Here is a 12,503-nt window from a genome sequence, read left to right on the forward strand (position 1 = left end):
GGCCCATTTTATTAAAAGGAGCATATCCTTATGGAGATATGGTTTCCTTCCCCCCCCCCCAATATTATAAAAAATAGAAAAGAACTTTTCATGTTTTAGTCTTTGAAACATAAGTCCAAAATTGCAATGAGTTGCCTCAGAAAAGATAGAGGTTTCATTGTCACTGGAAGTGTTTACATGGAGACTGGGTGGCTTTGTGTAAGACATGATAATTCGAATTACTGTGTCAGGTAAGGTCTAAACTAGATGACTCCTAGGGTCTCTTATATCTGATGGTGATTGTCAGCATTTTCCTCTTTTCCTTCGCTTTCTTCCGTTCACATCATGCAACACTTTGAAGCATATATTCAGATTTTTCCTTTATGAGTATTTTGTAGAAATCAATGGATTTTCACCCTTCGGGTGAGGAGCAAAACACTGTTTTGTTCAAGTGATATCAGAATGCTTCTTGTAAAAGCAATGGTAATGTTGAATGTATTAAAGAGATACTTCTATTAAGAGAAGAGAGAATTTTGACTGTGTTTACAGTTAGGCTGATTGACTCTTCTTTTCGAACAGAGTGTGAATATGACCGATTTAAATGGGCAGACACCTCTCATGTTATCAGCTCACAAAGTACTTGGGTAAGTAAGTCTAACTGACTTGCCTTTTTCTGATTCTTGGTTCTAACAATTTGTTTTCTGTGTGTATAATTTTAAGTAGCCTAGTCTGTGTTGAGATGATACTACATTCTGAAGATTTTCTACCCTGTGACTGTGGTATGAACGTTTAATGTAGTTACGGCTAGAAAAGCACCACTGAAATAAAATTTCTCTTCTGATAGCTTTGGGGAACAATTTGAAAACTGCTAATAAGAAAAAAATTTCCTTATAGAGCAGGTAGAGATTTTATAGTATATACTGTGAACATGGCTTATATTTCTCAGTTTGCATTTTTTAGAAAAATGACTACAGGTTTAAATGTTCTCAAAGTTTGAAATCGAGATGATAAAATCTTCTTTCCAGACAACAGTATGTTTTAAGGTTCTCTGATATTGTTGACTGCTCTGAAAATGGCAGATTTTGAATATCTATGAATATGAATATGGTCTGTTTATATGTTTCTATCAGGTACTTACATGTTTAAGTTTTTCTGTTTGTTTATAAACACATGTGATTAATGACCACCATGTAGTCTAACTTCTGGTATTCTTCTGTTCGAATACGTGCTACAGTTTTGCCTTTATGAATTTGTGTTGTGCTTAATTTCTGATTCTACTTTTACTTAGGATTTCTCTCCTAGGATCCAAGGTAGTTGTGATGCCATTTCCTTTTGATCATGGAGTGCTGGGGCTGAGGGTTGAATTTTGTTAAAAAGCATTTTGTCTTTTTCGCTGACAACTCTGAAGTCAGATAATAGTGTTTAAAGATGTTGATAGAGTAAGTAAAATAGAATACTGCTTTATTAAAAGAATCTCTTGAGTAATCATGAAGGAAGAGAAGGTATTTATGGTAAATTAAAAATATTTTATTGAACTCTGCCTTTTGGTCCATAGGTTTCTAAGATAAATGAATGTTTTAGGACATTATTTATGCCTGCTTTATTTAATAATTGGTTAAAGGAAGCATGGAAGTCAGCTTTTGGTTTATCTCCTCAAATATAGTGTTGTGTACATTTAGTTTTTAATTAGATAAATAACATAGCATTGGCCCAAGTTAAATTCACAATAAAAAAAAAAAGGCAAGCAATACAATAACTACATGAAAGTAAAAGTTTGAAAAACAAAAGCAGTTATTCCAGCATATTGATGTTGAAATTATCGTATTTGTATTGCCGACTATCACATAATAGATGTCTTTTTTTGGAGGTGCATCTCTCCTATTAGTCCCTGGAATAGAATTCTGCACAAAGAAGTTTCTCGATCTTCAGAATACTTAACTGAGTGGTTAATTTATATGTTAGCGTAAAAGATTCATTATTTGCATTTACCTTTCAAATCATTCATCTCTCTAATACTCCTTGGTATTTTATTGTTTTGAGACAGGCCAGAACCAACTGGATTTCTTTTAAAGTTTAATCCTTCTCTCAGTGTGGTTGATAAAATACACCAAAACACTCCACTCCACTGGGCAGTTGCAGCGGGAAATGTTAATGCTGTAGATAAACTTTTGGAAGCCGGTTCTAGCCTGGACATCCGAAATGTTAAGGTATGACCAGGTATTTATCTCCTTTAGTTTATTATATATTCAGTTAGAAAATTAGTACATCAACATAAACATAAGCTATACATATATTTTTCAATTACCACAAGATAAATAACCAATGACAGTAACTGACTACTTCCAGAATGAATACACTGAGTCTATGATTCTGCTGATTTCTTGTACAATGTTTAACACCCATACTCTATCAAAAATATAATTGAACTTTCTCTCTCTCTCTCTCTCTTTTTTTTTTTTTTTAAGGGCGAAACACCTCTTGATATGGCTCTACAAAACAAAAATAGGCTCATTATTCACATGCTAAAAACAGAAGCCAAAATGAGAGCTAACAAAAAGTTCAGACTCTGGAGGTGGCTGCAGAAATGCGAGGTATTTTCATATGGGTCCTGTTCTGTGGGCCATAAGAACCGTTTTACTCATTTGTGTTTCTGTTTTTAAGGCAAATCAGGGAGACAACCAGGATGAAACCAGGGAGTTGGCTTAGGGCTGCATTATAGCCACTGGTCACATCTGCCCCATGTGTCCCATAGCCCAGAGTTGGAAGTGTGGCACTTTCATTGGCAATTTACTATTGGTCCTCAGCTAGATGGCTCTAAAGCTACATGTTATCTTGTGAATATCATAGCAGACTTCCACATTTACTTAATGAATGAATTGAAACAGATGGTTTAAATTCTTAGAGTAGCAAGAGGAAAATTTGTTTTTACTGAAAATCTTTTTCAAGGGGCAAACAGTAGCATTCAATGTTTTGTTAGAATCATGAGGAGTTAGCAGACTTCACAAAATGAAAACATCTAGAATTTCAAGAGATGAACCCCAGTTTTATGCTTTGTTCAACTTGGCAGTTCTTCTGAGTGATGTCCTCCTGAACTTAACAGTTAAACTGATGGGGAAAGTTAAGAAGTTCAGCTTATTCTCATAAAAATCTAGCCCTAGTAGTGTCGTATTGGTCATAATTCAAATTGTTAAAATGGGGTGTTGAACTGATTCTGTTTTTAATGTTTTCAGGTATGAAAGACGGCATCATCTTTTCTAATGATGAGTAGTAATTATACTCTCAGAATGATTCTAAATTCACAGAGCCCAGATTTCTCTGCAGAGGTTCATTATGAATACTGCATCTATTTTGCATTCAGGCGTGTAGAGGGAGAGAGGAAGAAGCAACTGCTACTCCTCAGTATCCTTTGCCAGCTCCTCTGCTTCTCCCCTACCCTTATTGGTAGGGTGACCCAAGATTTTGTTCTTGGACCTCTTTTGGTGATCTCATGCACCTCCGTGGCGTTAAATGCCGTGTGTGTATTGACAGCTCCCAAAGTTATCTTCAGTCCAGATCTTTCCAGACTCCTATATCGAATTACCTACTTGACTTATCCAGTTCAATGTCTTATAGATATCTCCAATATACATATCCAAAACTGAACTCCTAATCTTTTTCCCACCCCGCCCCAACTACTCCCATCTACAGCCTGTCCCTTCTCAGTAGGTGGCAACTCCAGTCTTCAGTCCTTTTTGTCTTTTCTCTGTCATGCCATGTATCCAGTCCATTAGGAAAACACATTGGCTAATTCTGCCCTCAGTATATATCCAGAATCTGACCTCTTCTCGCTGTTCCACCAATGGCATTTTGGTCCAGCCGCCGGTGTCTTTCATGCGGCTTACTGCAGTTGTCTGTCATCCCCCTGCTCCCACTCTCCTCTAGTCCATTCCCAGCTGAGCAGCCAGGTGAATCTTTTTTTTTTTTTAACTTATTTTTGAGGCAGGGGAAGGGGCAGAGAGAGAGGGAGAGAGAGGATCCGAAGTGGGCTCTGTGCTGACAGCAGAGGCCCCGATGCAGTGTAAACTGTGAGATCATGGCCTGAACTGAAGTTGGACGCTCAACTGACTGAGCCCCCCAGGCGTCCACTGATGAATCTTTTAAAATGTAGGTCAGATCCTGTCATTCATCTGCTCAGAATCCTGTGATGTCTCCCCCTTTCTCCTAGAATAAAAGCCCAAGTCCTTTCAGTGACTTACGAGGCCCTGTGTGATCCAGCTGTTTATATGCTATTAAATCACTTAATACATTTGGCTGTCATCTTCTGCTAGAATTTAAGCTCCATGAGAGAAAAACCTTAAATTCATGATGTGTCCCAAGTGCTTAGAACAGTACTCCAGCGTATAGTGTACAATGGAATATTTATTGAGTGAGTAAATAGTGTGGCTCATTTATGAGTGTTATATCTGGGATTGAACTTTGAGATCCAGGGGCTCCTGGGTGGCTCAGTTGGTTGAGCGTCTGACTCTTCATTTCAGCTCAGGTCATGATCCCAGGGTCATGGGATCAAGCCCTGTGTTGGGCTCTGCAGTGGGCATGGATCCTGCTTGGGATTCTCTCTCTCGCTTTGCCCTTCTTCCCCACTTGTGTGCTCTCTCTCTCTCTCTCTTTCTCAAATTAAAAAGAAAGAAAAAATTTGAAATCCATATTTAATTCTTATTTCTGTTCTGAGATTATGTTGCTCATAGATTCTAAGTTTACTACCTTTAAAAAAAATCTAAATTTGATTACCTTGCAAATTAGATTTAGGATTTTATTTTTTTTAATTTTTATATATTTTTTTAAAGTTTATTTATTTTGAGGGAGACAGAGACAGCATGAGCCGGGGTGAGAGGGGTAGAGAGAATCCCAAACAGGCTCCGCACCGTCCGCCCAGAGCCCGACACGGGGCTCAAACTCATGAACTGTGAGATCATGACCTGAGCTGAAACCAAGAGTCAGACATTTAACTGATATAGGACTTCAAAACATTTGATAGCATTTGAAAGTATTCATCCTCAGAACACTTAGAGAAGTAAAAGTGGAAGAAAATAGGGCAGAATATATTTTTTCCCTTTGCCGTTGCAAAAGCTTTACTGGCTTCCAAGGTCATGTATATCGCAGTTAAGGGACTGCATTGCAGAAATGTGGTGCCTGGCTTCAGTACAGACAGTCACACTGTTGGTTCATAGACATTTCATTCTTTTCACTTTGCCGGCATAAACCTAAATGATTAGCATCCCAAGGATATGTTTCAGTCTTTGGCCTCCGTGTGACATTTGACAACTGAGAATTACTCCTTTCTCGAAACTTGAATCTTCCTTGGCTTTGCTGGGACCTTTCTCCCGTGTTCACATCCTGCCTTTCTGGTCACACCAGTCACTCTTCGTTACCTTTGACAACTTAGCTTTTTTCCCCTTCAGCGTTTGTGTTGGCAAAGATTCTGCCCCTTTCTACCTTGCACACAGTCCTTGGGATGTTATTGGTTCATGGCTTTCCAGATTATATACTGATGAATACAAAGTTTTCTCCTGGGTGGTCGACCGCTTTTCTGACTGCCTCCTGGCTATCTCCCCATAGGCATCTGAAATTCCACATGCCTCCAACTGTCGTCTTTTCTGCGGACTTGTTCCCTCTGACCTTTATTAAGGGATGGCACCATCTGGTGTCCAGGCTGGAACTGCTGCACTCTCCACCTTGAGCCTTGGGTGTCCTGATTTTTGTGTGGTCCCTTTGTTTTGCTTTGTGCTTTCTGACCTACAATACTGTTTGAAAGAAATTATTTTTAAAAATGTCAGCTCTTATTAGCACTCCTCTGAAAGACCCCTGTTTCTTGGAGGGGAAGAAAGCACAAGAAAACATGTTTAGGCAATATTTTATAAAATCTAAGGTTTTTAAAGGATTGTTGCCAAGATTGGTAATTTTCTCAGACTTCACATTTACTAATCAGCAATTTTGAAGAACAACTGTGTTCTGCTGTTGTATTAATAGTTATATATTTCAGAAGAAGTTCTTCTGTGGTACTAATCATTATTAGATACTTAGGAGGTGAAATCCATAAGGTTCTAAAATTCTGAATCTCTTAATAGCTCTTCCTGCTGCTGATGCTTTCTGTGATTACCATGTGGGCTGTTGGATACATACTGGACTTCAATTCAGATTCTTGGCTTTTAAAAGGATGTCTTCTAATAACATTGTTTTTTCTGACATCTTTGCTTCCAAGGTGTGTATATTAGTCATTGCAAGGCTGGTTATTGCATTTCCGTGTGATTGTTTATTTCTGTTAATTAGCTGAAATCGCAGTTTTTACTGAGCTCTGAATGTTATTTACCACATAGAAACGTCTTCAGGGGTGGTGGGAGGGAAGGGCTTTGGTAGCATATGATTTGGCTAAAAGCAGATTGGTCAACCCAGTAGTTTGATTGAATTGGCAACTGGTAGGAAATAAAGACCCTAGCTCATTTTTTGAATGGTTGATTTTGGTAAATAATGAGATTTTTGTAAGTGTTTCGCATCTTGAAGCACTTTTGCCCACTTTTCAGAAATTGTGTTTTTTCCTTGATCTGAATTCATTTTAAGCTCGTTATTTTTGCTTTTAAGGTTTTTTAGTTGAAACGACCTAGCTGAGATGTAGGAAATTATAAAATGGTAACTGTGGGATGGCTCTAGTTTTAGGAAAATATACATGATTGTATTTAGTCATGGTTAAGGGTCAAGTTGCCTGGATTCAAGTCAGGCTTTACCACACAGCAGTCTGACCTTTAGCAAGTTGCTTTACCTCTCTGTGCCTCACTTTTTTCATCTATAAAAATGAGGATAATAGTTGTGACAATGCCTGCTTTATGGTTAAGACATGTACAGTGGCTGGAACCATGGCTGACACACAGTACCCAGCAGTCATACCACACCCCAGTCTCTTCCTGCTTTCAGTAAAATGGCATCCAGTTGCCCGTGTGAATAACGAACGTCATCCTTGGATTACTATTGTGTTCCATTCTTCCCTTCCCACATCCAGCTCATCACCACGTCCTTCCTGTTCTTTCTCCAGTTGGTCGGCTCTTATCCCTGATTTATAGTTCATCCCCACTTAGCAATCAGGGTGGTCTTTTTAAAAGGCAAACAGTTTTCCTTTTTTTCTCTCTGCTTAATGGCTTCCACTGACTTTTCTGCGTCTTCAAAATAAAATCCAAACTCCTTGCCTGTGAGGTGTCATGTGATTCGATCTCTCCCTTTGGACTTCATCTCTTTCCTCTCTTCCCTTCTCTGCTCTTCTGCCCTCTTTCTGTTTCTAAAGCACATTGAGCTCATGCCGCTCCTGGGCCTTGACTCTTGCTTAGGTCTTTGTCTGAAGTGTTCTGATACCGTATCGTTTTAGAGCAGGGGAGACAGCCATTCAGGCCTCAGGACCAGTGTCACCTCCTTAGGCCATCCCTGAATAACTCTGCATCACCCTGTTTGATTTTTTTCATGGCATTTGCTCACCGTTTCCTGGAGTGTTAAGGCCCATGCAAGCAGGAAATGTTTCTCTTTTCAATTTTCAGTAAATGTAAACTTTCATTTACTGAATGAAAGAAAAATGTAAAGTATGATGATGATCCGTAGAAAAGGATCTAAAAGGATCTCTCTTCAGGGTGTGATGTTGAGTATTCCTATGCCTTTTTTTGCTTGCCAGCATTTTCTGGAATAAGCATGAGCTGCTTGAGTAATAAGGAAAAACAAAATATTAGAGGAATCTTACCTCTTGGTCACTCAAGAGCAAGACGGTTGGAAATGAATTAGAATATAAGTGTAAAGTAAAAACTTACATTTCTGAAAAATAACAAAATGCCTAAAATTGTCTGCTGTACAGAAAACTTATATAACTTAGAGATATTTATACATTTTCCACTAAGTAGATTGTGAGTTGGTTGCCAAAGAAATTTTAAGCCAAATCACCAGAAATCGCATTGATCACTTTGGGGTTTTTGTGTTTTCTCTTTCAGAGAGAAAGCAAGAGCTGACAGTATCTACTCACCTAGGATAGGAGCATTTGAGATTTTGTTTGTTTCAGTAGAAACCAACATTGTACAAAAGTTTATAGGAAACTTTTATTTTTGCTGACAGCGAGTGGAGGGCTTTGTATGCTAGACTTGGCATATGGACACGATTCAAATGGGACACAAATGCATATGGCAGCTTTATCCATGCTGCTTTTTTTTCATACCCTTCTGTAGAGACCGCGTCTCATGGAGGTAGGCAGCTGCAAACTTCTACTCTTCTTTAAGCTCCAGGCGCAGTTGCCTATTGATCCAGGCTGCTACGTGATGCCTGTTTGAAGCACGCAGGTCGTGGTAGCAGACGCTTACAAATTAGGTATTTCACTGCACTGCTTAATTCATTCAGACACATCTGCGCTGCCTAATCTCAGGCAGGTCATGCTGTGGACGTTACGTGGGCTCTATTTGGCATGTTCTGGTCGCGTATTATGTGCCCGAGGCTTGGAACCTTCAGTTTTTCTCAAATATTTTATCATAATTACACTTCTGATCTTGATAGCTTTTAAAGAATTCCTTTCTTACCCATCATCAACCATTATTTTTTCCTGGTATAAATTTTAAAATAGATCCAGGTAAACCATATTCCTGCATGGATTTACTCTATTGAGTATTTAACATGAAAGACAGATTTTTTTTCTTTTGAAGCTACAGTATTAACATTTGAGTAACTTCTGTGCGGACTTTCACGTTGCTCGTTACCCAAGCGAGAGGGTTAGTGTTTGATGACTAAGGCCACTTTCAGCCTTTATTTCTTCTTTTTATGTTCAGTGTCCGCTTCTCAAGCTGGTTGTGGGATAAAGCTGCTTAAGGTCGTGTGCATCTGTTATGGTTTAAAAATATACTGCTAGCCTCCAGAAGAAAGCTTGTTAAATGTGAAGGTGAATCTCTGAAGTATTTAAAATTTTTGCATTTTGGAATATTTGAAAATATGATATGCCAAAAAGAGAACTACAAATGTGATATTTTTCAATAGAAATAAAGATTCACTGCAAATAGAAAGTTATTGGGAATGAAATAAAGTAGAAGTTAGTTAAGTTAGTTTTAAGGACTGGAACATGCATTTCTTGAGTGCTTTACTTTTCTCATGGGTACGGTGGGGTTGAGATGGTGGCAAACTCTTGTTTTTTTAATACTTTTTTTAATGTTTATTTATTTTGAGAGAGAAAGAGCTTGAGTGGAGGAGGGCAAGCGAGAGAGAGAGAGAGAGATTGAGAGAGAGAGACAGAGAGAGAGAGAGAATCCCAAGCAGGCTCTGTGCTGCCAGTGCAAAGCCCAATGTGGGGCTTGATCTCATGAACCTTGACATCATGGCCTGAGATGAAATCAAGAGTCGGTAGCAGGTCGTGGTAGCATTAACCATGCTTATCCATTTGAGCTTCACCATTTGAGCCACTCAGGTGCCCCACAAACTCCTTTTTTTTTTTAAATTTTTTTTTTTCAACGTTTTTATTTATTTTTTTGGGGACAGAGAGAGACAGAGCATGAACGGGGGAGGGGCAGAGAGAGAGGGAGACACAGAATCAGAAACAGGCTCCAGGCTCTGAGCCATCAGCCCAGAGCCCGACGCGGGGCTCGAACTCACGGACCGCGAAATCGTGACATGGCTGAAGTCGGATGCTTAACCGACTGCGCCACCCAGGCGCCCCACCACAAACTCTTAATTACTATGTGGAAAGTGGCACATTGGAAGCACTCGGTACTGAAAGCTGTTATTGTTGTTACCTAAGGGAATCGTTATTATTACTGTTATTATTTAAGGGGATTTAGAGCTAAAATTAATATGAACCATACCTGTTTTTACTAATACCATATGTTTATCCTTTTTTCTTTTAGGTTCTTGGTCGGGTATAAGAGTCTCATCTACTTACCAACAGTCTTCCTGCTAAGTTCCATTTTTTGGATATTTGTAACGTGGTTCATCTTATTCTTTCCTCATATCCTTCCAGCTGAAATTTAAATACACATCCCATTTTTCCTTTAAACAATAGTAATGCCATAGTTAGAAATGTAGATATTAGAAGAGATCCAGGGACTATAACTCATATTTGTATGCATTTTAATTATTTTGGTTGAAGACGTTTCATGTTGAAAATCTGCTCAATTCTGGAAATAATCTCCAAACACACCATGGAAGCAGTAGTGTCTAGTATTTATTACTCAGAGGATAGAAACAATAGAGTGAATTATTGTTTTACTTGGACCCATGAAAATTTGTCGTATTGCCTTGAGATACTCTCCTCAAGGTCAGCAGCTTCTTTTAACTTGGTCGGCAGTTAGTAAATTTTCTGGGTGCCAAGATGGTCTATAAGGGAGGGATGTTTGGAGAAATGTGTCCTCCTCAGCAGTGGCCAGTGCAGTGTTCCTGTCCAGAGCAATGGATTCTCAGTCTACAGTAAAACTACATTTACATTGCCACCCAGACTGAATGTGAAACAGAAAATGATACTCCTAACGTGTGCTTTACTGTGAAATTCTGTAATTTTATCCTATGCTATTTCGTTTTTTAAAAATGCTGGTCACACACAGCCCACTTAGTTCTTCTATGAACTGCTAATGGATGGCAGCACATGGTTTCAAATAAAAAAAACTCATCCAAGAAATAGGTTTATCACTCGAAGAGCTGGGCTCAGGCCACGGCCAGCTTAAGCGTGTGTTGTGCTCTTCGAGGAGAGTTCTTGGTTTATAGCTAAAGCTGCCATTAGGAGGGAGGCATTTTCTCTAATTTTTTATCTTCCCACCTCTTTCCAAGTTCCCTTTTCCCCTTCCAGAGACTCTAGGAAGCCATTATAACCTTGTTTTCTTTACAGGGTAGGAGAAGAAAGAATGTGGTGGATAGAAATGTACCTGTAAACATATTCCTTTAACTTCTGTGTTATGTGTCCTTCTGGTAATGGCATTTTTAAAAAGAAAGATGGTGTTTGTGGGAGAAATGCATACAATCAATTCAGGAATATTCTTTTCGTAGAAATCAATGTGAAGTGAAGCATATGAGTTCTCAGAGGGCATATATCTCCTTTCATTATAGCATTTTTATACTTTAATGATAATTGTGTCTGAGCATTTTCTCTAATATTTTTCAAATTCCTTTAATGTAAATGAATGGAGTAGCATACCACGGAGTTCATTTGACTTTTATCAAAAGATGTTATTACACAAAGCCTTTGTCTCATGATTAATGATTTGGGGCAGCTTTTTAAGCACTAGTCTTACTGCCACTAGTTATTGAAGGCTTGCATGATATTACGTGTTATAAAAATACTTTATAAGTAACCACAAGTGTATAAAACAACAGGACAATATACACCCCAAATTATTTGCAGAAATCTCAAGCCTGATAAATTCTAGGATAAGTGACATGATTCTGAGAAGGGATGGCTAATATTTTTGTTGACCAACCCATGTGGCAGGGGAGTAAACACAGTTTTAGATTTGTGTTCCCTGATGATTTTTTTTGCAGAATCTATATCAACAAAAAAGTAACTCCACTGTAGTTTTGCAAGCCTCGATCACAGAACCTCATATTCAGTTGAGTTTAATTGCAAGCGGCTCACCATTTGCGAAGATGCCATTACCTCAGAAGAACTGATTTCCAAAGCTAGACAGACTCTTATGTCAGAGTTGATGAGATGGGATCTTTTACTTGCGTGTACAGCAGAAAGCCCTTTGATCTAGGCAGCCATATGCACCTGCTACGGGTGAGTGCGTGTCAGTCAGTAGGTGGCACACTTTGCCATCAGATCAGTGTCTTCCAAGCTGAACGGTAAATGTCGTGGGGACTGCCCTGGGTGTGACCGGAGGTGCTGCGCTCAGTTCTGAGTAGACGAATCTTGTCTCAGGTTTTGCCAAGTCTGGGCTTCCCCTCTCACGGTCCTTTATGGGAAAAGTGTCTGGGGCACTGTGGAAAGAGTACTATCTTTGCCATCAGAGTGAGTTTGACCTTGGCTCTCTTTCTTAGGTACCACTGGGCACATTATTGAATTTCACCGAGTCTCAGTTTTTCTGTTAAAAACAACAACAACAAGAAAAGAAAAAAAAACCCGAGGGATAACAGTACCAAATTTGTGGGATGGCTGCAAGGAATGCTATGATGTCTGTAAAATGCTGACCACGGTCCTCATTGCATAATGGGCATTTTGTAAATAATACCTATTCTGTTATTATTTACTCTCCTGAATAAACTCTGTGTAGGAGGCTGCATGTCGAAATTAATTTTAAGGGAGACTCTGGACTGGTTCCTCAGATGATCCCTTCCTTTTGGTGCTTTTTTATATGTTCAGCAAGTAATGTATTTGGCTTTTATGAGGCAGGATCAGGTGGAAGAGATAGGACCTTACTGATGAGTTTGGAGATGAGATGAAGACTCAGGAAAGAAATGGCGAAGCACGGAACGCTACGTCTGTGATTCTGGCATGTTCCAGATCAGGTGCAAAAGAGCAAGAGCTTTGACTGAAAGCCTGGTGTGGGGAGTGACAC

General features: G+C 39.0%; 1 protein-coding gene across 3 annotated transcripts in view; it reads left to right on the forward strand.

Moving 5' to 3' along the window:
- ZDHHC13 (zinc finger DHHC-type palmitoyltransferase 13) overlaps window positions 1-12,503 on the forward strand; it is a 51,646-nt gene that overhangs the window by 21,685 nt on the left and 17,458 nt on the right. For all 3 annotated transcript variants that reach the window (XM_045484737.1, XM_045484738.1, XM_045484739.1), the window contains 5 exons: window positions 559-623; window positions 2,024-2,186; window positions 2,445-2,570; window positions 6,084-6,217; window positions 9,864-9,964. In XM_045484737.1, the coding sequence (XP_045340693.1) occupies window positions 559-623; window positions 2,024-2,186; window positions 2,445-2,570; window positions 6,084-6,217; window positions 9,864-9,964 (589 nt within the window). The remainder of the gene's footprint in view (window positions 1-558; window positions 624-2,023; window positions 2,187-2,444; window positions 2,571-6,083; window positions 6,218-9,863; window positions 9,965-12,503) is intronic.

The sequence above is a fragment of the Leopardus geoffroyi genome, chromosome D1 (genome assembly GCF_018350155.1).
Source record: "Leopardus geoffroyi isolate Oge1 chromosome D1, O.geoffroyi_Oge1_pat1.0, whole genome shotgun sequence".
In the NCBI taxonomy this organism is placed as follows: Eukaryota; Metazoa; Chordata; class Mammalia; order Carnivora; family Felidae; genus Leopardus; species Leopardus geoffroyi.